The sequence below is a fragment of the Mustelus asterias genome, chromosome 8 (genome assembly GCF_964213995.1).
Source record: "Mustelus asterias chromosome 8, sMusAst1.hap1.1, whole genome shotgun sequence".
Lineage (NCBI taxonomy): Eukaryota > Metazoa > Chordata > Chondrichthyes > Carcharhiniformes > Triakidae > Mustelus > Mustelus asterias.
In genome coordinates this window covers 109,635,367-109,659,137 of record NC_135808.1, presented here as the reverse complement: position 1 = coordinate 109,659,137, position 23,771 = coordinate 109,635,367, and the positions used below count along the sequence as shown (strand labels likewise).

The 23,771-nt window shown below is 43.4% G+C and overlaps 1 protein-coding gene and 1 non-coding gene across 2 annotated transcripts; one reads left to right on the top strand and one right to left on the bottom strand.

The window, feature by feature from the left end:
- LOC144498030 (U2 spliceosomal RNA) lies at positions 1–196 on the bottom strand. The gene has a single exon (XR_013498612.1). It is a non-coding gene; the product is annotated as a U2 spliceosomal RNA (small nuclear RNA).
- Positions 197–4,236: 4,040 nt separating this feature from the next.
- LOC144497954 (selenoprotein Pb-like) lies at positions 4,237–15,134 on the top strand. Its single transcript, XM_078219420.1, has 5 exons — positions 4,237–4,472; positions 5,002–5,226; positions 9,835–10,047; positions 10,804–10,930; positions 11,973–15,134. Exons 2-5 carry the CDS (start codon positions 5,018–5,020, stop codon positions 12,207–12,209), a joined length of 786 nt encoding a protein of 261 aa, XP_078075546.1. The 5' UTR covers positions 4,237–4,472; positions 5,002–5,017; the 3' UTR covers positions 12,210–15,134.
- The last annotated feature ends 8,637 nt before the right edge of the window (positions 15,135–23,771 follow it).

Here is a 23,771-nt window from a genome sequence, read left to right as displayed (position 1 = left end):
AAGCTGATTGGAGAAGGGGGAGGTTCCTCCTCCAAGACTTGGGCTCATTTGCATCTTAGCCAAAAGGCCAAGATGCCGCTTTAAAAAATTGCTTCATATGAAACATATGAAGCTTCAGCGTAACCTAATGACCTCAACCAAGTGCAGCATCCTCTCCATACTACACTTGATCTTAGCCAAAAGGCCGAGAAGCGATTAATTTATTAATCATTCATGTTATTAGAGGGACCCTTAACTGGGGAGTATATGCACCTTTTTTTTCAATCAGGGTCCCTGCTTACTGGTGGCATTAATGTTGTTAAGGAAATGCTGAGCGAGGAGAAATGTTGCATTTTAAAAGATTCTCATAGAATCCCTATGGTGCAGAAGAGGCTATTCAACCCATTTAGCACTGCTGCCTCACAGCGACAGGGACCCGGGTTCAATTCCGGCCTTGGGTCACTGTCTGTGCGGAGTCTGCACGTTCTCCCCGTGTCTGCATGGGTTTCCTCCAGATGCTCCGGTTTCCTCCCACAGTCCAAAGATGTGCAGGTTAGGTAGATTGGCCATGCTAAATTGACCCTAGTGTCAGAGGGATACACATTTGGCCTCGTTTGGGAGCAGATATCCACTCCATCTGACGAAGGAGCAGGGCTCCAAAAGCTAATGGCATTTGCCAAATAAACCTGTTGGACTTTAACCTGGTGTTGTTAAAACTCTTACAGCACCCTTAAGCAGGGTATGAAAGCATAGGAAAGGATTACTGTGCAAACAAGTCAACAACATTTTTAAAGTGTAGAGCTTGTCAGATCCAAGCTGACAAGACAGGTCTCTCACTTCCTGTCCTGGGCTTGATCTACATGATCCAAGCTGATTGGAGCAGGCATTGCATCTTCTCCAAGGCTTGATCTCATTTGCATCTTAGCCAAAAGATGCAAATGAGCTCAAGTCTTGGAGGAGGAACCTCCCCCTTCTCCAAACAGCTTGGCTCATGTAGATCAGGCCCAGGACAGGGTGGTTTGGTCGCTTGCCCTGTCTTGTCAGCCTGGATCTGAAATGTCTCAACTTGTTGAGACTCTGAATTGGATTTGATTTGATTGAATTGGAAAAGTATAAAAAAAAGGCTGAAATGCTGCTTTAAAAAATTGCTTCAAATGAAGCCTTAGTGTAACCTCATGACTTCAACCAATTAGGGCCTTAATGCTTGTGCGGAATTTGGATGTGGTTGCGGTGACGGAAACTTGGTTAAAAGAAGGACAGGACTGGCAGCTGAATATTCCGGGGTATAAGTGTTTTAGGCGAGACAGAGGAGGGGCTAAAAATGGTGGGGGAGTAGCGATATTAGTTAAGGAGCATATTACCGCGGTGCAGAGGGTAGACAACTTAGAGGGGTCATGTACTGAGTCGCTGTGGGTGGAACTCAGAAACAGGAAGGGTGCAGTCACTATGCTGGGGGTGTACTACAGACCACCCAACAGCCCACGGGAAGTGGAGGAAAGGATATGTCAGGAGATTCTGGATAGGTGCAGAAAACATAGGGTTGTTGTAGTGGGGGACTTTAATTTCCCTGGCACAGACTGGAAAGTGCTTAGAGCTGGGGGACCGGACGGGGAGGAATTTGTAAAATGCGTACTGGAAGGTTCTTTGGAACAGTATGTAGATAGCCCGACTAGAGAGGGGGCTATACTGGACCTAGTTCTGGGAAATGAGCCCGGTCAGGTCGTCAAAGTTTCGGTAGGGGAACATGTGGCAAATAGTGACCACAACTCTGTTAACTTTAGGATAGTAATGGACAAGGATGAGTGCTGTCCTACGGGCAGGGTGCTAAATTGGGGGAAGGCTGACTATAGCCGGATTAGGCAGGAATTGGTGGATGTTGATTGGGAGAGGATGTTCGAGGGTAAGTCCGCGTCTGGCATGTGGGAGTCTTTTAAGGAACTATTGATAAGGCTGCAGGATAGGCATGTGCCTGTAAAAAGGAAAGATAGGAAAGGTAGGATTCGAGAGCCGTGGATAACCAGGGAAATTGAGGATCTGATGAAAATGAAAAGGGAGGCGTACGTTAAGTCCAGGCAACTGAAAACAGATGGAGCTCTGGAGGAATACAGAGAGAGTAGGAAAGATCTCAAACGGGGAGTTAGAAGGGCAAAAAGAGGTCACGAGATGTTCTTGGCAGGCAGGATTAAGGAGAATCCTAAGGCATTCTATTCATACGTTAGGAACAAAAGAGTTGTCAGGGAGAAAATCGGACCTCTCAGGGACAAAGGAGGGGAATTATGCTTAGAACCCAAGGGAATAGGGGAGATCCTAAATGAATACTTTGCATCGGTATTCACGAAGGAGAGGGGCGTGTTAACCAGGAGTGTCTCGGAGGGAGGTGTTGACCCGTTAGAGAAAATCTCCATTACAAGAGAGGAAGTGTTAGGTTTTTTAGGGAACATTAAAACTGACAAAGCCCCAGGGCCTGATGGCATCTATCCTCGACTGCTCAGGGAAACGAGAGGTGAAATTGCTGGGCCTCTGACGGAAATCTTTGTCGCTTCTTTGGACACGGGTGAGGTCCCTGAGGATTGGAGGATAGCGAATGTGGTCCCGTTGTTTAAGAAGGGTAGCAGGGATAACCCAGGAAATTATAGGCCGGTGAGCTTGACGTCCGTGGTAGGGAAGTTGTTGGAGAGGATTCTTAGAGACAGGATGTATGTGCATTTAGAACGGAACAAACTCATTAGTGACAGACAGCATGGTTTTGTAAGAGGGAGGTCGTGCCTTACAAATTTGGTGGAGTTTTTTGAGGAAGTGACAAAAACGGTTGATGAAGGAAGGGCCGTGGATGTCGTCTATATGGATTTCAGTAAGGCATTTGACAAAGTCCCACATGGCAGGTTGGTTAAGAACGTTAAGGCTCATGGGATACAAGGAGAAGTGGCTAGATGGGTGGAGAACTGGCTTGGCCATAGGAGACAGAGGGTAGTGGTCGAAGGGTCTTTTTCCGGCTGGAGGTCTGTGACCAGTGGTGTTCCGCAGGGCTCTGTACTGGGACCTCTGCTATTTGTGATATATATAAATGATTTGGAAGAAGGTGTAACTGGTGTAATCAGCAAGTTTGCGGATGACATGAAGATGGCTGGACTTGTGGATAGCGAAGAGCATTATCGGGCAATACAGCAGGATATAGATAGGCTGGAAAATTGGGCGGAGAGGTGGCAGATGGAGTTTAATCCGGATAAATGCGAAGTGATGCATTTTGGAAGAAATAATGTAGGGAGGAGTTATACAATAAATGGCAGAGTCATCAGGAGTATAGAAACACAGAGGGACCTAGGTGTGCAAGTCCACAAATCCTTGAAGGTGGCAACACAGGTGGAGAAGATGGTGAAGAAGGCATATGGTATGCTTGCCTTTATAGGACGGGGTATAGAGTATAAAAGCTGGAGTCTGATGATGCAGCTGTATAGAACGCTGGTTAGGCCACATTTGGAGTACTGCGTCCAGTTCTGGTCACCAGAAGGATGTGGAGGCATTGGAGAGAGTGCAGAGAAGGTTTACCAGGATGTTGCCTGGTATGGAGAGTCTTAGCTCTGAGGAGAGATTGGGTAGACTGGGGTTGTTCTCCTTGGAAAGACGGAGAATGAGGGGAGATCTAATAGAGGTATACAAGATTATGAAGGGTATAGATAGGGTGAACAGTGGGAAGCTTTTTCCCAGGTCGGAGGTGACGATCACGAGGGGTCACGGGCTCAAGCTGAGAGGGGCGAAGTATAACTCAGACATCAGAGGGACGTTTTTTACACAGAGGGTGGTGGGGGCAGGCACGCTGACATCGTTTAAGACTTACCTGGATAGTCACATGAGCAGCCTGGGAATGGAGGGATACAAACGATTGGTCTAGTTGGACCAAGGAGCGGCACAGGCTTGGAGGGCCGAAGGGCCTGTTTCCTGTGCTGTACTGTTCTTTGTTCTTTGTAGGATGTCGATACTACACTTGATCTTAACCAAAAGGCCCTTGTGCGCTATACAAAGTATACAGTATATAGAGAAGGAAAGAAGAGGCTGCCGAATGTGGTGTTACAGTCATAGCTAGGGTGTAGAGAACGATCAACTTAATACGAGGTAGGTCAATCCAAAGGTCTGATGGCAGCAGGGGAGAAGCTGTTCTTGACTTGGTTGGTGCGTGAGCTCAGAATTTTGTCTAGTGCCATTTAAGGGAGAAAAAGTTGCAAATAAGTGATGGCCACTATTGCATCAACTACTTTAGCTGTATTTAAGCAGAGCAATGCAGGAACCACCACTCACTGTTTTCCCCACGTTTACCCAGAACAGAAAGAGGGATAAAAATCATTCCGTCCTTAAAGAGTTAACATTCCACAAACAAGTCGTTTGCAATCCGGGAGATAGCCTGTGGCTGAGAGCTGGGGAGGAAGCAAGGAAGCAAGGAGACCAGAGCTTGGATCGGACGCCCAGAGGGAGACAAAAGAGTGAAACTCAGCGAAAAGGTAAAAGTGATGATGTATTTTGCCCCTAACAGCTCAAAGAAATTTTTCCATGTTCATCATCTGAATTGTATTGGTTTCAGACGTAGCCTTGCTAAACCTTTTCTCAATGTCCGAATTCAATCCATTGCGATTGTATTTGTAGAGTTCAAAAGTCTCCAAACCTCTCATCGAAATTGCAACAAACTCATGTTACAATTGTGTCTGGACACTTTGCATGCGCTTTCGCCAGTGTTTTTTTAAAATACTTGTATATTATCAGTTTTTATTTGTTCTGTCTTTGCGTTTTTTTTGCAGCACAAATCGCCGATTGCTTAATTTCGGCACTGTGCAAACAAGTCAACAACATTTTTAAAGTGTAGAGCTTTGCAGAAAAATATACTGAATGAGTCCCCGGTGTTCAGAATTTCGCCCTCACCAGAAAATCTGCAATCGTTTGTTGTCTTTTCCACAATACTTATAGGGGCTTTTAGCTTTCTGCTTCTTTTACAAAATGTTCATAATTTATTGTTCATCTACTCCCAAATTGTAGGGATGTGTAAGAGATCATGATGGGGCTGGAGATGCCTTTACTCTCTATTGTTTTGGGCCTAACAATTACCGTGGCAGCAGCAGCAGGAAGTGAAAGCAGAATCTGTAAGGTGGCCCCTCACTGGGAGATTGCCAACCAGAGCCCCATGGAGGAACAGATTGGACATGTCGTGGTGGTGGCCCTTCTGAAAGCAAGCTGCCGGTTCTGTCTGACACAGGCAACTAAGTAAGCATTGCACTCCAAAATTATTTTCCACTTTCATGCTTATGTAATCTCCACAATGCTATAAACTTTCTCCATTCAAGAACACAGACTGGAATTCTATTCTATCATTAGCTATTAAGTGAAGCACAGTTTAAAGTTTATTTATTATTGTCACAAGTTGGCTTACATTAACATTGCAATGAAGTTATTGTGAAAATCCCCTAGTCACCACACTCCGGCACCTGTTCGGGTCAATGCACCTAACCAGCACATCTTTCAGACTGTGGGAGGAAACCGGAGCACCCGGAGGAAACCCACGCAGACATGGAGAGAAAGTGCAAATTCCACACAGACAGTGATCCAAGCCGTGAATTGAACCTGGGTCCCTAGCGCTGTGAGGCAGCGGTACTAACCACTGCCGCCCCACAGGAGGGGTGAAGTGTGAAAAATTAACTTGATTTTTCCTTCCCTTCTACTGGGGGAAAATAAAACATTTTCACGATCCATCAATGTCTATTATAAATGCACCGTCTCCCACAGCTACCTTGAGTAGAGTGGCACAGTGGTTAGCACTGCTGCCTTACAGCGTCAAGGATCTGGGTTCAATTCCAGTCTCGGGTGACTGTGTGGAGTCTGCATGTTCTTCCCATGGCTGCATGGGTTTCCTCTGGGTGCTATGTTTTCCTCCCACAGTCCAAAGATATGCAAGATAGGTGGATTGGGCATGATAAATTGCCTCTTAGTGTCAGGGGGATTAACAGGGTGAATGCATGGGGTTACAGGGCTAGGGCCTGGGTGGGATTGTTATTAGAATTGCAGACTCGATGAGCTGAATGCCCTCCTTCTCCACTGTCGGGATTGTATGATGCTATAACTACACTTCCTCATAACCAGCTTCCTGCAAGGACTCCATTCCATTTTCCCAGTTTCTCCATTTCTGTTGCATCTGCTTTGATGGTGCAACCAGTACTTCTGAAATGACTTCCTTTTCCCTCCCTAAAGATTGTGCGCCCCGGCCACTGTAGTTGACAGGGCCCTTGGCTGAACATAAGAACTAGGAGCAGGAGTAGGCCATCTGGCCCCTCGAGCCTGCTCCGCCATTCAATAAGAACATGGCCGATCTTTTCATGGACTCAGCTCCACATACCTGCCCACTCACCATAACCCTTAATTCCTTTACTGTTCAAAAATTTATCTATCCTTGCCTTAAAAACATTCAATGAGGTAGCCTCAACTGCTTCACTGGGCAGGGAATTCCACAGATTCACAATCCTTTGTGTGAAGAAGTTCCTCCTCAACTCAGTCCTAAATCTGCTTCCCCTTATTTTTAGGCCTTGCCCCCTAGCTCTAGTTTCACCTGCCAGTGGAAACAACTTCCCTGCTTCTATCCTATCTATTCCCTTCATAATCTTAGATGTTTTCTGTAAGATCTCCCCTCATTCTTTTGAATTCCAAAGTGTATAGCCCCAGTCTACTCAGTCTCTCCTCATAAGCCAACCCTCTCAATTCTGGAAGCAACCTCGTGAATCTCCTCTGTATCCCCTCCAGTGTCAGTATATCCTTTCTCAAGTAAGGAGACCAAAACTGCACACACTACTCGAGGTGTGGCCTCACCAGCACCTTATACAGCTGCAACATCACCTCGCTGTTTTTAAACTCCATCCCTCTAGCAATGAAGGACAAAATTCCATTTGCCTTCTTAATTACCTGCTGTACCTGCAAACCAACCTTTTGTGATTCATGCACAAGGACACCCAGGACCCTCTGCACAGCAGCATGCTTCAATTTTTTTACCATTTAAATAATAGTCCATTTTGCCGTTATTCCTACCAAAATGGATAACCTCACAACTACCAACATTGTACTCCATCTGCCAGACCCTTGCCCACTCACTTAGACTATCTATTTCAGCGTCCTCTGCACACTTTGCTCTGCCACCCATCTTAGTGTCATCTGCAAATTTTGACATGCTACACTTGGTCCCCAACTCCAAATCATCTATGTAAATCGTAAACAATTGCAGTCCCAACACTAATCCCTGAGGCACACCACTAGTCACTGATCGCCAACCAGAAAAACACCCATTTACCCTCACGCTTTGCTTTCTCTTAGTTAACCAATCCTCTATTCATGCTAATACATTACCCGTAACACTGCACCTTTATCTTATGCAGCAGCCTTTGTTGCGGCACCTTGTCAAATGCCTTCGGAAATCCAGATACACCACATCCACAGGTTCCCCATTGTCCACTGTGCACGTAATGTTCTCAAAGAATTCCACCAAATTAGTCAAACATGACCTGCCCTTGATGAACCCATGCTGCGTCTTCCCAATGGGACAATTTATATCCAGATGTTTCGCTATTTCTTCCTTGATGATAGATTCAAGCATTTTCCCTACTACAGAAATTAAGCTAACTGGCCTATAGTTACCTGCCTTTTGTCTACCTCCTTTTTTTAAACAGTGGCGTCACATTTGCTGTTTTCCAATCTGCGGGAACCACCCCAGTGTCCAGCGAATTTTGGTAAATTACCACTAGTGCATTTGCTATTTCCCCCGCCATCTCTTTTAGTACCCTGGCATGCATTCCATCAGGGCCAGGAGACTTGTCTACCTTTAACCCCATTAGCTTGCCCAACACTACCTCTTTCGTGATAATGATAGTTTCTCGGCCCTCACCTGCCATAACCTTCTTGTCATCAATTTTTGGCATGTTATTTGTGTCTTCCACTGTGAAGCCCGACACAAAATACCTGTTCAGCCATTTCCTCATTTCCAGTTATTACATCCCCTTTCTCATCCTCTAAAGGATCAATGTTTATTTTAGCCACTCTTTTTCATTTTATATATTTGTAGAAACTTTTGCTAACTGTTTTTATATTCTGAGCTAGCTTACTCTCATGATCCATCTCACTTTTCATTATAGCTTTCTTCGTGGCTTTCTGTTGACCTTTAGAGATTTCCCAATCCTCTAGTTTCCCACTAATCTTTGCCACTTTGTATGCATTTTCTTTCAATTTGATAACCTCCTTTATTTCCTTAGATATCCATGGCTGATTATCTCTTTTTCTACTGTCCTTCCTTATCACTGGTATATACTTTTGCTGAGCACTGTGAAAAATCACTTTGAAAGTCCTCCACTGTTCCTCAATTATCTCACCATAAAGCTTTTGCTCCCAGTCTACCTTAGCCAACTCCCCCCTCATCCCATTGTAGTCTGAGTCCATTCCATTTCTCACTCTCTGTTCTCACCTCTTCCCCGACCTCACACGAATATGATAGGGGTTCCCTTGTCATTACCTTCTCCCACCAACCTCCACATTCAACAGATTTCTGCCACCTTCAGTGTGACGCCACCATCAAATCCATCTTGCTCTGCTCCTTTCAGCATTCTTCTCCACGACGCCCTGGTCCACTCTTCAATCATCTGAGCATCCCCTCCCCTTATGACAGCACCTTCCCAGCATGCAGCTACTCTTTAACCCCCTCTCTCCTCATCATTTCAGGTCACAAACACTCCTTCCAGATGAATCGCCGATTAATGTGCACTTCTTTATATCTAGTTTCATTTTAAAATTTTTACTCCATTCTTAAAGTTACAATGTGCAGAACAGACCGGGAAAGCACAAACTCATCTCCTTGCTTGTTCCAAAAACATAATTCCAATTGAATCCAAGTCATGGTCCCCACAAGAGAGACATACAAGATCCACGCTGACAAGAAAAGGCATTGCACCCCTTCTTGGGCTTGATCTGATGCTTGATCTTAACCAACCTAGTACTGTATTCATTACTCACAATATAATTTGCTCTCCGCTGGGGAGACCAAACACAGACTGGGTGACTGCCTTGCGTTAAACATCTGTTCAGTCAGCAAGTGTAAATTTAAGGTCCTTATTACATTTTAATTTTCCACCTGGCTTTCGCATTTGCCTCTCTGTAGATGGTCCCCTTACACCGTTCCAATGTAAGCTCAAGTAAAAGCACATTTTCTTCTGCTTTGGCACTTGAAGACTCCTCGGTCCAACATTAAGTTCAACAGTTATGGGTTGTAATCCTTGCTGCCATTTATTTCCTCTTTCTTTACAGGTTTTGGTTTTACTCTCATTTTTCTCTTATTTTCATTTTTGAATGGCAGCTGTTCATCATTCTGCCATTCACAGCTCCTCTAAACACATCTTTTCTTTCTTTACTTGTCCTGTTATCACTCCTTTTGGCCTTGTACCATCAACTCATTTGTCATTTAATTTCTCCTGTCTTCCACCCACCCTTTTGTTCTTTTTCCCATCCTCCCCCCACCATTTTGACTTGTTAATTCCTGTAACCTTTCTAACTTGACCCTGTTCTGATGAAAGGTCAGAGACCTGAAACAGATGCAGCCTGGCCTGCTGAATATTTCCATTTTTATTTCAGATTTCCAACATCCATGGTATTTTGGTTTGGTACAAGTGTTGGCAATGTTGGTGTGAACCAATCCAATGTTTCAATGACACCATCAGTTTATAAGTTATCTCCATGGTTTTTAATGAAATCATATCCAATCTGAAATGTCCTGTTTGCATATTCAGATCTGCAGAAATACCGTCTAAGTAATGCTGTTCACAGTCGTCACTTTTATTGCATTGGTAGATTAGGCAGCTTGCGAGACAAGCTTGATCATCAGGACCTGAAGGATGTACGCTATATGATAGTGAATGAGAAAACACCCCAATCAAGGGCCATGTTCTGGGAGCTCCAACGGCATGTTCCTAAGAATATCCCTGTCTACCAACAGTCACCGTTTCAACATGATATCTGGAGCATTCTGCAGGGTAACAAGGACGACTTCCTCATTTATGACAGGTTGGTTACTTTAAATGGTAACACTGAGTAGACCATTTATTGCTATTGAACAGATTCTTCCTCCTTCGGTTATTTGTGCACAACAGTAGTTAGCATCACTGGGAAAGTAGGAATAAGGAATGATTTATTCTAGCACCCTGTTTTGTGCTAACAAAGTAGCAGAACCTTGCTGCTTTTACTATTGAAATATTTTACAAAATAAGTAAAAGTTATTCCCTGCCAATTTTTGCCCTTTTATCAAGAAGGTGCTTGTGTTGAAATATGACATTATGATTAGATGGTGGCAATAGTCATTGGTTATAGTTTGCTCAAGCATCCATGTGTGAACACTTTTGCCATTATAGGCAAGCCTGATCCAGTCCTTATGTGCATACACAGATGTGCTTTCTAACAGGAATCACCAAACAACAAACATCAGGAAGAGTCCTGGTTGATGCTTCAGAAATTTGCCTTTCTATATTCCTGGGTCACCTGACTGAGTCAAATTATAGCCATCTCCAACTGAGAACTAAATAGGCTACAGGCAAAACTAGGAGTCCTTCTAGCCTGTGTGGTTCAATGCTGCACAATATGATATTTTTTATCCACTGTGATACTAGCTATCAATCTTCAAAATTGAGCAGTTGTTCAACGGTTTATCTTCTAACGGCATCTGCAAGGTATGATTTTCAAGGAATTGGGCTGGGGTTTACAATGAAACTCACATGTCACTTCAAGGTATTTAATCCCATTTTTGTGATTTTCCTTTTCCCCTAGATGTGGTAAATTAACCTTTCACATCGTATTACCATATAGCTACCTCCATTTTCGGTACACTGAAGCAGCAATCCGGGCTACATATAGCAAGGATGTCTGCGGGAATTGCAGCAACGGCAGTCTTGAGGTAATTGTTAGTGTTATTTGTTAGTGTTACTTAGCATTCTCAATCTCATGATGTGGAGATGCCGGTGTTGGACTGGGGTGGGCACAGTAAGAAGTCTCGCAACACCAGGTTAAAGTCCAACAAGTTTATTTGTTTTCACGAGCTTTCGGAGCGCTGCTCCTTCATTACCTGATGAAAGAGCAGCGCTCCGAAAGCTCGTGATACCAAATAAACTTGTTGGACTTTACCCTGGTGTTGTGAGACTTATTACTGTTCTCAATCTCAGAAAGGCCAAAGAGATGCTTGGTAGTGGTCATATTATAGCAAAAATGTAATGTTTGTGGCATCAGTATAGCTCAGACATTTGTCTTCAAGCAAATAGAAGTAAGCTTTCGACCTCATACTCGTGCCTTTTCTATGACCGCCTATCTCCACCTCAGTTACAATACTGGACTTTGCCCTTGTCTCAGCTCATCTGCTGCTGAAACCCTCATCCATGCCTTCGTTACCTCTAGCCTCGGCTATTCCAACACACTCCTGGCTGTTCGCCAATATTCTGTCACCCATAATCTTGAACTCATCCAAAGCTCTGCTGCCTGTGCCTTAACCTGTAACAAGTCTTGTTCCCCTATCACCCTTGACTGACATTGGCTCCCAGTCAAGCAATATCTTATTTCAAAACTCTCACCCATGATTTCAAATCCCCCATGGCCTTGCTCCTTGCTTTCTCTGTAATCTGCAGCCTCATAACCCTCCATGATAACTGTGCCTCCCTAATTCTAGTCTTTTGTGCATCCCCAATTTTAATCGCTCCACCACTGATGGCCATACCTTCAATTATCTAGACCCCAAGCTTTGGAAAACCCTCTGTATAACCTCTCTGCCTTTCTATTTTGCTTTCCTCCTTTTAAGACACTCCTTAAAACCTACCTCTAACCAAGCTTTTGATTATCTGACCTAATACTGCCATATGTGACTCAGTGTCATGCTTTATTTTATAATGTTCCTGTGAAGTTTCATGACATTAAAGGTGCTATATAAATATAAGTTGTTGCTCTTGCAGGCAGAGAAAAATATCACTACCACTTACAAGGCAAACTTTACTCAATCTAACACCACAAGTTTGTTGACAAGTCCGGCTTATGAAAATCTAACAATTCGACCAGCACAACAGCATGAATCTAGTAAACTCAGTCCTGACCCCAACCTGGCTCCAAGTGCTATCCATCCACATCATTTCAATAACAGCCAAGATGGAAATCTGGAGAGTGACGATACTTGGAGATCGGAATGGGCATAGAAGAAACATCAGGAAAGAGAGTTAAAATAACTGGCAAGCACAGGACAACTGCCAGCATCAACCTTAATAATTACAACTTATCAAAAACAAATCCTGGTTTAATATTAACAATTTGGAACCATCTTTTTAATTGTGGGATGTAATATATGGCACCTCCCATAACAAGTACTGTTTTGTATTATTGTCAAATGTTCTTTTGATAAAGGAGTCTCAGGATTACAATTTAACAAGTAAAACCACTAAAGGCAAGATTGAAATGGGAACTGAAATAAATATCTCAGTATATTGCCCCCTGAGCTGGTAACCATTGATTTTGGACTCACAATAAAGTGCATTTGGCTGAAAGGCATTTCCCACTCCAGTTGCTGCTGTGGGTGTGGAGACAGTAGTGGAGTAATCACCATGAGTTGACTCCAATCTGTTCTCATGCATTCACTTGGGAGACAGGTAGAGAATAGCAATCAAGGATGGACAACAATACACATTTTGGCCTTCTGCGGAAGAACACAGAGGATCGTTTGGAAAGACTGAGGGAAATGTATGGATTAAAAAACTGTGATTAAAAATAGTTTATTGCATGTTTTGAGTATTTCATCTAAAAGTATTGTATGAATATCCATTGGTAGCACAGTGGTTAGCACTGCTGCCTCACAGCGCCAGGGACCCAGGTTCAATTCTGGCCTCGACTCACTGTGTGGAGTTTGCATTCTCCCCATGTCTGTATGGGTTTCCTCTGGGTGCTCCAGTTTCCTCCCACAGTCCAAAGATGTGCAGGTTAGGTTGATAGGCCCTAAATTGACCCTGGTGTCAGGGGATTAGCAGAGTAAATATGTGGGGTTACGGGAATAGGGCCTGGGTGGGATTGTGATCGGTGCAGACTCGACGGGCTGAATGGCCTCCTTCTGCACTGTAGGGATTCAATGATTCTATTAAAGGAATTGGAGTACTGCCCCCTTATCACAGAAAATTCCTGATGGCTTAATGGTACAATGAAAATATTGGCATTTCCTTAATTTGTTAATCAGTGAGGGTCTTTTCTCGGGCATTCATGTGCTCAATTAAATCTTTGGTTCGAATTAGTTCCTCATGACTTGCAGACACTGCAAAGATAAAAAGCTTTTGGCTGATGATAGGCTGTCAGGATACTTTCAAAAGAGAAAGTATACAGTACAATTATTCTGCTTTAGAAATGTTCTCATCTGTTGTATTCAATTGTTTTCACTGGAAAATAATTGGAACTCTATAACTCAGGGCTAAATCTTACCAAAAAATGGCAGAGTGTTGTTTCCAAGAAGAAAACCAGCGTGTTTCCAGAGAAACAGGTCGGTTTTCTCTTCAGATCTTACGACACTCTGCCAAAAAAAATTCAAGGGGGCGTGTTTCACACCGCCACACAGGGTACAGGGCCTAAACATGCTGGCAAAGCCTGGCTGCACTGAGATCAGGATGCCATCTTTCAAAGGTGCCCTGATCATAACCTGTATAAACCTCCCACCAAGCCCACCACGAAGGTGTCAGGGGATCCCTCAATTCCCCCCCCCCAACAGATCATTGGTCCCTTCTCCCTGCTGCCGAACATCGGCCATCCCTCCCCGCCACAGTCTGAGCTGGCACCCATCTCCCCCACCAAAGGCCATTAATGGTATCTCCAGCTCCTCCATCCACTCCCAGCTGCAACCACATCCAAATGAATCCATGCCACCCCGTCCCCATGAGGCTCCCATTGGGGCCTACCCTTGGTACATGCTGGCAGTGTCAGTTTGGCACGGGCATGGTGCCAATTTGTGCCAGGGGCAATACTTACCTTTGTGCCTCTGGGGAGGCTCATGTCTGTGTGAATCTGTTGTAAACATCAGCGCAGTGTCAATATGCAGCGGCCAATTGACACCGCACTGACATTTACAATTGATTATGGGCATGAACTTGATTACGTCGCCTGGGAGATCTATGACTTCTGAATCTTGGAGCCCTGGCAGTATTCGCACAAATGGCGAATGTGGGCTCAAGATCGCCCCTAATGCACAAAACAAATGATTACCTCAGGTTAGCAGTGTTAATTCCGAAATATTTGTCAATTTCCCAAAATAATTCCCCTTTTTGCTTCCACTTTTCGGTATCACACCATTGGTCAGTTTATCCATATCACCCATGCCAACTAGGGTTATGGCAGCAAGTCAGCTCCCAATAATTCTTATACATACCCGTTAGACAATGCTGAGGTGTGTGCATTAGTTGCTCTATTATTTTTCCACCTATAAAGAAATACTGCCACATCCATGTGGCATGTCCCAGATTAATGAGTGGAGTTGGAGACTCTGATTACATTCAAATACACACTGATTTCCCCTTACCCCTTCTTTTCTGAAGGCAGTGGACTGTGTTAAGATTGAATTCTATGGGTTGCAACAATCCTCAAATACCTCACTTTTGTGGTTTCAGACTATTGGTTGTTTTAACATGGAAGTGTCACAACTCAGGCAGCTTCCATCATTTTAACATCCTGATCCTTACCTTGACTTATTTTGTCTAGAATCACCAAAATATATTTTTATTACCCCCACACAAAGTAGTCAAATATGTGTGTGTGTTTCTGGTGCATTTTCTGCTTTGTTAGTGTAGCTAGTTTCAGATATTTAGCGAGACAGTTGGGACACCAGCTGGGCAATGGGCATTCAGTAGGATGTGTTCCATTTGAACAGAACGCGGGAGACATCCAAATCTGGCTAATGATTACGATTAATTTATCTGAGCAGGAGATGCTTTGCAGTCTGTGTCTAAAGATTTATAATTTTAAAAACTAATTTTAATAAATAATTCTAATGTCTTGTTATGAATGATAGTGATCAATAAATCACAAATGTAGTTGGAATTACAGTTACTCTAATGTGTACAAACAAATGAAAATAAATGTCAATTTTTGATCAGAAAATGCTGGATTGTATATTAGTGAAGTAGTACATTGAGGCAGCACTCATTCATTCGTGAATCTATTTACATACCTATATCAATAAAACGGATCTATAGATTTCAGAATAGATGGTTACTTGCCATCATCAGTTCCTCAGAATAACAGGTGAGCAGAGAGTATGTGCAGTTGTACGAATTAAGTAATGGCATGATGGGAAAATTGGTCAACTATTTGGTACAATATAAGGAAAGCTGACCAAGCTGTTCCAAAATGCCTGACCCCTGTAAGACCTGATAAGGCTGACTCCGCATAACCTAGGGCTGTATGAGTAAGACAAGATAAGGTCCGGGATGAAGGAGTCACCGACCTTTTTCTGTTCTTTCAAAGGACAAAATAAGGGCATGAATGATGAGACAAAGAGTTCTAGGAGGTCAGCAGGTTGTGCCATGATTTATGACATTGCTTATGATTCTATTACTGATCGAATTCCTGAATAAGCTCTAGTCACGCAAACTGATAATGATTATGTATAAATAATGAACTGATTCTTTATGTGAGGTCGAACTTGAGAAGGAATGAGCAAGTTGTAACAACTGCTCTCTAAACTCAAGTTACTGCCACTACTGCATGCAGTCTTTTGTAAATAAAGACTAGTTATTTAGTCGGAACAAATTTTGTTGAGTCTTTCTATCACAGTCAAGAAGCAGGAATGTTTCCACTTCCACAGTAACCTACCGTGAAGTGGTGCCTACAATAAATGTTGCTGTATTTCCATCTTCCCCACTGTATCTGCCTGGTCTTTACTGCGAAGAAGCCTTAGGTGGTTGATAAAGTGGTTGGATCTCTTATATAGGCCTCTAGACTACTCAGTAATCTCTTGGTCTGGACAGAAAGTGGACATTATGCTCTATTGATATGCTTCACAGGTGCTTATTCTGAATGTGAAGCTTCATCATTGGTTAAGAGAGTAAAAAAGTTTAAAGTTTATTTATTAATCACAAGTAGGCTTACAATCACACTGCAATGAAGTTACTGTGAAAATCCCCTCATCACCACACTCTGGCACCTGTTCCAGTACACTGAGGGAGAATTTAGCGCAGCCAATTCACCTAACCTGCATCTTTGGACTGTGGGAGGAAACCGGAGCACCCGGAGGAAACCCACGCAGACATGGGGAGAAAGCACAGGTTTCGCACAGAAAGTGACCCAAGGTTGGAATCAAACCCAGGTCCCTGGCGTTGTGAGGCAGCAGTGCTAACCACTAGGGGGAAAGACATGTTTTGTGTTGAGTGAGTGTTGTGTAGTTGTTCATTAGCAGCAATTCTTGGTCATAGAGTCTATAAGAATGGAAGTGGAACTAGGGGATCGCCTAATCTTTAGCTTAGATAGCTGTCCAGAGGGGTGGATTCTATGGAGCTGATATGGGGTGTGGTATGTTGGTGTATGAACTTTAGTTGGCCTACCCCTTACATTTTACCACACACAATTGTCATGGTTTGTTTCCAATATTCCTCTATTTTTCTTTTGTTATTTGGTAACCTGGGTCCTAACCCTAGTCTTTCCTTGGACTCTCTATGGAGAGTGTGTGTGTGTGTCAGGTATGCGACAGTTGTGGCAGTCCTGCCTTGGAGTCAGAAGACTGTGGATTCAAGTCTTCCACTCCAGGACTTGAGTGCAAAAATGAAGACTTGCACTCCATACCAAGGCAATGCTGCACTGTTCGAGATGTTATCTTCACTTTAATTCCTGCAGCTGATTGGAAATGCATCAAGAATTGTTGCACTCAGGTGGAGGTGCATGCACAACTGATCCTGATGCTTTTCCAGTCAACGGCAGAAGCATCAAGTCCCACTCCAGACTTCTTATTATGGGAATAAATATGTTGAACTTTCAATGCATCGAGATACACAAAATGGAAATTATGATTTAATGAATTATTGAATTATTAGAAGAAGTCTTCTGAGGCATTAAGGTAAAAGCAAATTACTGTGGATGTTGGAACTTGGAACAAAAACAGCAATTGCTGGAATATCTCAGGAGGTCTGACAGCATCTGTGGAGAGCTAATGTTTTGAGTCTGGATGACAGTGGGCTCAGACGATGCTGTCAGACCTGCTGAGATTTTCCAGCATGCTCTGTTTTTTGAGTCTTGTGATGATTAAAAAAAAATAATATTGCTTAGTTCAAAACGCTGAAGAGTTTGGGTGAAGAAAGGTCCTTGTTGCAAATACGAGAATTACCAAGAGTGAACAGGGGCTTCCCAGAAGAGCCCAGCTACTAAAAAATCCATTCATTTGTAGAAAATAATAAAATTTAATAAATAATGCAAGCTGGAGTAAGCCCATATATTTTGATGCTTTTCAAAATCTTATTAATAACATTTGCAAAAAATCCAATTAAAAAAAAATACCCTGGAGTATTTCCTGAGAATTTTAATCATGACTGGCAAATGAAGGGAATGTTTTAACCCGAGCGTGATTCTGTTTTAATTTACTCTCTAATACCAGGTTTCAATTTGCAGCTCATAAATTAATTCAGGCTGCCTGTCTAGTTGCAAATGACAAAATGAGTTCTAAGACACCAGCTGCACTTAAAGCATCTCGCAATTTAAACAGTCAGAGACTGATTCACTACGACGTGACACTCCGTGCATTTTCAGGGATGTTCCCCCTGAGTGTTGTGTCGCAAATAAATGCAGCCTACTGCTGTCTTTTGGGTGAGATATTAAACTGATCGAGGTGTCGCCTGACCTCTCAGGTGGACCCAAAAGATCCCACGGCACTATTTCGAAGAAAAGCAGGGGAGTTATCTCCAGCATCCTGGCCAATATTTATCACTCTATCAATATTGCAAACAACAGATTGTTTGGCCATTATCACGTTGCTGCTTGTGGGCTTGCCGTGTGCCAATTAGCTTTTGGATTTCCTACATTACAACAGCAACTACACTTCTAAACAGCACCATTGACTGTAAAGCATCTTTGGGATGTCCTGTTATGAAAGGTGCTATACAAATGCAAGTCTTTTTTCTTCATGACATTACGTTTGAGTACCACTGATTTATTATTTTAAAGGCAAATTTCATAACAATGGAATCATAGAATCCAAACAGTGCAGAAGGAGGCCATTTAGCCCATCAAGTCTGCACCGACAGTCCCACCCAGGCCCTATCCCCGCAACCCTGCATATTTACCCTACTAACCACCCGCCGCCCCCCCCCCCCCCCCCCCCCCTCTGACACTAAGGGGCAATTTTCCCATGGCCAATTTGCCTAACCTACGCATCTTTAGACTGTGGGAGGAAACCGGAGCACCCGGAGGAAACCCATGCAAACGTGGGGAGAATGTGCAAGCTCCACACAGTCACCCAAGGCTGGAATTAAACCCAGGTCCTTGGCGCTGTGAGGTGGCACTGCCGACTACTGTGCCACTGTGCCATCCTATAGGCATAGAAAGTTGGAGAAGATGCAGGATTAAGATAAATAAACAGTGCAATTAATTTTGGATTGCTCTAACAAAGAGCTGATGTAGACCTGTTGAGTTGAATGGCCTCTTTCTGTGTTTCATACTTTTACGATCTGACTTTAAAATATTACTGTTATGCAGCAATATTTGTAAGTTAATAACATGTCAGTTAATCCTGGTGGTGAATAGAAATAAATATTAGCTCAGAACAAAATGGTTGAAAGTCTACAGTGAATGAAAGGGGTGACATTGCCCCTTCAGTTCCATCATTTTCTGAGGTTTTCTGATGTAAAACTTCTTGAATATTGACTTCAAAGAAAGGTAGTAACTGCAGCTTTTAAAGGGCTGTTGTTATTGGTTTGTAGGCAAACCTGGTAGCCAGTTTGCACATAGGATGGTCTCAGGTACAAAAATAAGATACATGCCCATGGTTAATCTTTTTTTTGGATCCACTGATTGAAGGATAAATGTTAGCTAGAAGCAGGTAATTCTCCTGTTCATCTTCAAATAGTTATGGGATTACTACTTCCCAGCCCAGGGTTTCAGAGCCAGATTGTGGTCTCTCGACCACTATTTTAAAGTAACATAAAGAAGAAAACAAACCTGAGAACTTATGCTCTGTGAGACAGGATAACAAGGGCGTTACATTTACCAAGTTCTTTCCTTTCCTAAAGGTGTTGACTCATGCTGGACTAGTGTCTAGTCCAATTGCCCATTTTCTATAATTTAGCCTACACATTTTAATTTTTAAAATTCATTTTACAGGATTTGGGCATTGCCCCTCCTTCGTTGCCATCAAGAAGGTGGTGATGAACTGCATTCTAGAACTTCCACAGTACTACTAGGGTGGGAGTTCCAGGATTTTGACTAAGTGACAGTGAAGGAACAGCAATCTATTCTCAAGCCAGGATGATGAGTGACTTGGAGGGGAACCTTGGTGGTGTTCCCAGGTACCTGCTGTTCTTGTCTTTCTAGATGGTAGTGGTCATGGGTTTTGAAGGTGCTGCCTAAGGAATCTTGGTGAATTCCTGCAGTGCATCTTGTAGATGGTAGACACTGCTGCCACTGTTCCTCAGTGATGGAGGGATTGAAAGCTTGTGGAAGGAGTAGCAATTAGCAGGCTGTTTTATCCTGCATGGTGTCAAGCTCCTCAAGTGTTCTTGAACCTGCACTCATTCAGGCAAGTGGAGAGTATTCCATTACATTCTTGACTTGTGCTTTGTTGATGGTGGCCAGGCTTTGTTGATGGTGGCCAAGGGGGTCAGGAGGTGAGTTATTCGCTGCAGGATTCCTAGCCTTTGTCCTTCTCTGGGAGCCATAGTATTTATATAGTTAGTCCAGTTTCAGTTTCTGGTCAATGGTAACTCCCCAGGAAGTTGATAATGGGGAATTCAGCAATGGTAATGCCATTGAAACTCGAGGGGCGATGGTTAGATCCTTGCTTGTTGGAAATGGCCATTGGCTGGCATTTGTGTGGCGGAAATGTTACTTGCCACTTGTCAGTCCAAGCCTGGATATTATCCAGGTTTTGCTGCATTTGGATATGGACTGCTTCAGTATCTGAGGAGTCGTGAATGGTGCTGAACATTGGGCAGACATCAGCAAACATCCCCACATCTGACCTTATGATGGAAGGAGGGTTATTGATGAAGCAAAGAACAAATGACAAAGAAAATTACAGCACAGGAACAGGCCCTTCGGCCCTCCAAGCCTGCACTGACCATGCTGCCCGACTTAACTAAAACCCTCTACCCTTCCAGGGACCATATCCCTCTATTCCCATCCAATTCATGTATTTATCAAGACGCCCCTTAAAAGTTACGACTGTATCTGCTTCCACTACCTCCCCCGGCAGCGAGTTCCAGGCACCCACCACCCTCTGTGTAAAAAACTTGCCTCGTACATCTCCTTTAAACCTTGCCCCTCGCACCTTAAACCTGTGCCCCCTAGTAATTGACTCTTCCATCCTGGGAAAAAGCTTCTGACTATCCACTCTGTCCATGCCCCTCATAATCTTGTAGACTACTATCAGGTCACCCCTCAACCTCCGTCGTTCCAGTGAGGACAAACCAAGTTTCTCCAACCTCTTCTCATAGCCAATGCCCTCCATGCCAGGCGACATCCTGGTAAATCTTTTCTGTACCCTCTCCACAGCCTCCACATCCTTCTGGTAGTGTGGCGACCAGAATTGAACACTATATTCCAAGTGCAGCCTAACTAAGGTTCTATAAAGCTGTAACATGACTTGCCAATTTTTAAACTCAATGTCCCAGCCGATGAAGGCAAGCATGCCGTGTGCCTTCTTGACTACCTTCTCCACCTGCATTGCCACTTTCAGTGATTTGTGTGCCTGTACACCCAGATCTCTCTGCCTATCAATACTCTTAAGGGTTCTGCCATTTACTGTTTATTTTCTATCTTTATATTAGACCTTCCAAAATGCATTACCTCACATTTGTCCGGATTAAACTCCATCTGCCATCTCTCCGCCCAAGCCTCCAACCTATCTATATCCTGCTGTATCCTCTGATGGTCCTCATCGCTATCCGCAAATCCACCAATCTTTGTGTCATCCGCAAACTTACTAACCAAACCAGTTACATTTTCTTCCAAATCATTTATATATATTCCGAACAGCAAAGGTCCCAGCACTGATCCCTGAGGAATGCCACTTGTCACAGCCCTCCATTCAGAAACACACCCTTCCACTCCTACCCTCTGTCTTCTATGACCAAGCCAGTTCTGTATCCACCTTGCCAGCTCACTTTTGATCCCATGCGACTTCACCTTCTGCACCAGTCTGCCATGAGCAGCTGAAGATGGTTGGGCCTAAGACATTAAGATTGCTGCTGGCATTTTGATTATGTGATATCATAGCCGAACTAGCCTCCAAAAATAAATATACACATTCCAGAAGGAATCATAGGATAGCAAGCAACATAATTTGACCATAGTTCTTTTTCTTGCCAGTTTTCTCCTGATCTCTCCTTAAAATGGTAACTGCTTGCGCATTATTATTCCATGAAAAGATTCCAGTTACATTGGAACATAAGACTTAGGGATAGGAGGAGGCCATTCGGCCTTTCCAGCTTGCTCCAGCATTTGATAAGATAATGGCTGAATTGGTTGTGGTGTCAACTCCACTTTCCTGTCTGCCCTCTCCACAACCCTTGACACCTTTGCCTATCAAAAATTTATCTAACTCAGAATAAATGACCCAGCCTTCACTGCTCTCTGGGGAAGAGAATTCCACAAACTAACAACTCTCACAACCCTCTGAGAAAGAAAAATAAATCCTCATCTTTGTCTTTAAAAGGAGATCTCTTATTTTTAAACTGTGTCCCCAAGTTTTAGTCTCCCTCAAAGTTCTTTGCCCAAATAGCCATTATTTGAAACGGAAGGCTTGTATTTCTGAAGCACTTTTCATGATCTTAGAACAAAGAACAAAGAAAATTACAGCACAGGAACAGGCCCTTCGGCCCTCCAAGCCTGCACCGACCACGCTGCCCAACTTAACTAAAACTCCCTATGCTTCCGGGGACGATATCCCTCTATTCCCATCCTATTCATGTACTTGTCAAGATGCCCCTTAAAAGTCACTTCCGTATCCGCTTCCACTACCTCCCCCGGCAACAAGTTCCAGGCACCCACCACTCTCTGTAAAAAATATGCCTTGTACATCTTAGAGTGTCCGAAACTGCTATACAGCTAATGAAGTAGTTTTGAAGTGTATTGCAGGAAACATGGCAGCTAATTTGTAAACATTAAGGTTTCACAACCGCAATAATCAAATAATTCGTTTTAATGTTATGGTGTGGGATTTTTCTCACATTTCACTAAGTGCAGGAGTAGGTGTGAAAAACAACATTTTTCCCACTTGCCGCAATGGTGAGGTTTTTGTGCTGTATCTGCTTCCCACCTCATTAATCATGCACACACCGGAATTGGATGCCAATAAAATACAAATTTAGATAATGTTCCAAAATTTGTCAACCGTCTATTGGAAATAATTGGTTGACAAAATAGGGTGTGGCTAACACTGTTCACTTCACCACGGGTAGTTGGAAACAGTTCAAATTAATGGAAATACAAATGCTGTCTCCTTGTATAATGACTGAGTGTGGGTGAAATGAGTTTTGGATGTTTTATTCCGACTCCAATAGACCATCGCTAAGACTGACACCAGCTGCAATATTTCACCTCCAGAGTGCAGATAAAATTCAATCAAGCATTTGATCCGTAGGAAGATAAATGTTGATTTATAATCGTTGACCTCTGTCTTGCCCAAAATAAAACTTATATCCTAGATGAATGTAGAATCACCAGATTAGCAGCAGTGAATGTGCCACCATAAATATTGGCTAGAAAACCAGGAATAACTTCCCTGCTTTTATTCAAAATAGTGCCATTTTACATCCGCATGAGAAGGCAGATGGGGCCTCAGTTAAATACCTCATGGAAAAATGGCACCACAAAAACTGCAGTGCTCCCTCAGTACTGCGCTGCAGGAGCTCTGATTATGAGTGTGGGCAGACTACTTGTCTGCAGGAGGCATTATCAAGCCTCCACGTTGCACTGAAGTTCAAACAAGTGTCAGGCTGAATTTCCTCTGGAGCGGATTTGCTGTCAGGGATGGGATAAGGTGGAATTTCTGTTGATCTTGCAGAAGTCCTGAGCCATTTTCCTGCTTGGGGCTCATCAATTTTGCAGAGCTGGTTCCAGCCAGCATTTCCAACACATAGTGGAAACCTATAAACACTGAAAAAATTAGTTAATGCTGCAGATGATTTAAGCGACAAATTCTCAGAAAAGGCTCTCTTTAAATGAGGGGCTCATACTTCAGGTCAAGGGCATGAAGAGAGGAAGAGGTAACAGTCTATTGGGCCTTTCTCTTCCAACGATGGCCATTGTGAGATCCTTGGTACAATGTCAAGGTGCACCGCCAACTTTCTGTTATCAATCCTAGGGTTTATCTGTGAAAGTGGTGGTAAAGAGAGTAACTGGCTGGGTTGAATATGGTCAAGTATGGCTGGCAAGCTTTCCTGTTGGAGGAAGATCCCTGACTGCAGTGATGGCGTGGGAAGATTAAAGATAGGCTATTCCGTCCTAATTTCCCGTTCATATCTACTAACGGCAGGTGGAACTTGGCAGAAAGTTCTTGGCTGTAATCTAGGTAGGAGTTGCTGGAAATA

Coding starts and splice junctions, on each gene's coding strand:
- LOC144497954 (XM_078219420.1), top strand. CDS start 5,018: ATGATGGGGCTGGAGATGCCTTTACTCTCTATTGTTTTGGGCCTAACA. Junction 10,048..10,803: donor GACTTCCTCATTTATGACAG/GTTGGTTACTTT, acceptor CTTTTCCCCTAG/ATGTGGTAAATTAACCTTTC. Junction 10,931..11,972: donor GCAGCAACGGCAGTCTTGAG/GTAATTGTTAGT, acceptor TTGCTCTTGCAG/GCAGAGAAAAATATCACTAC.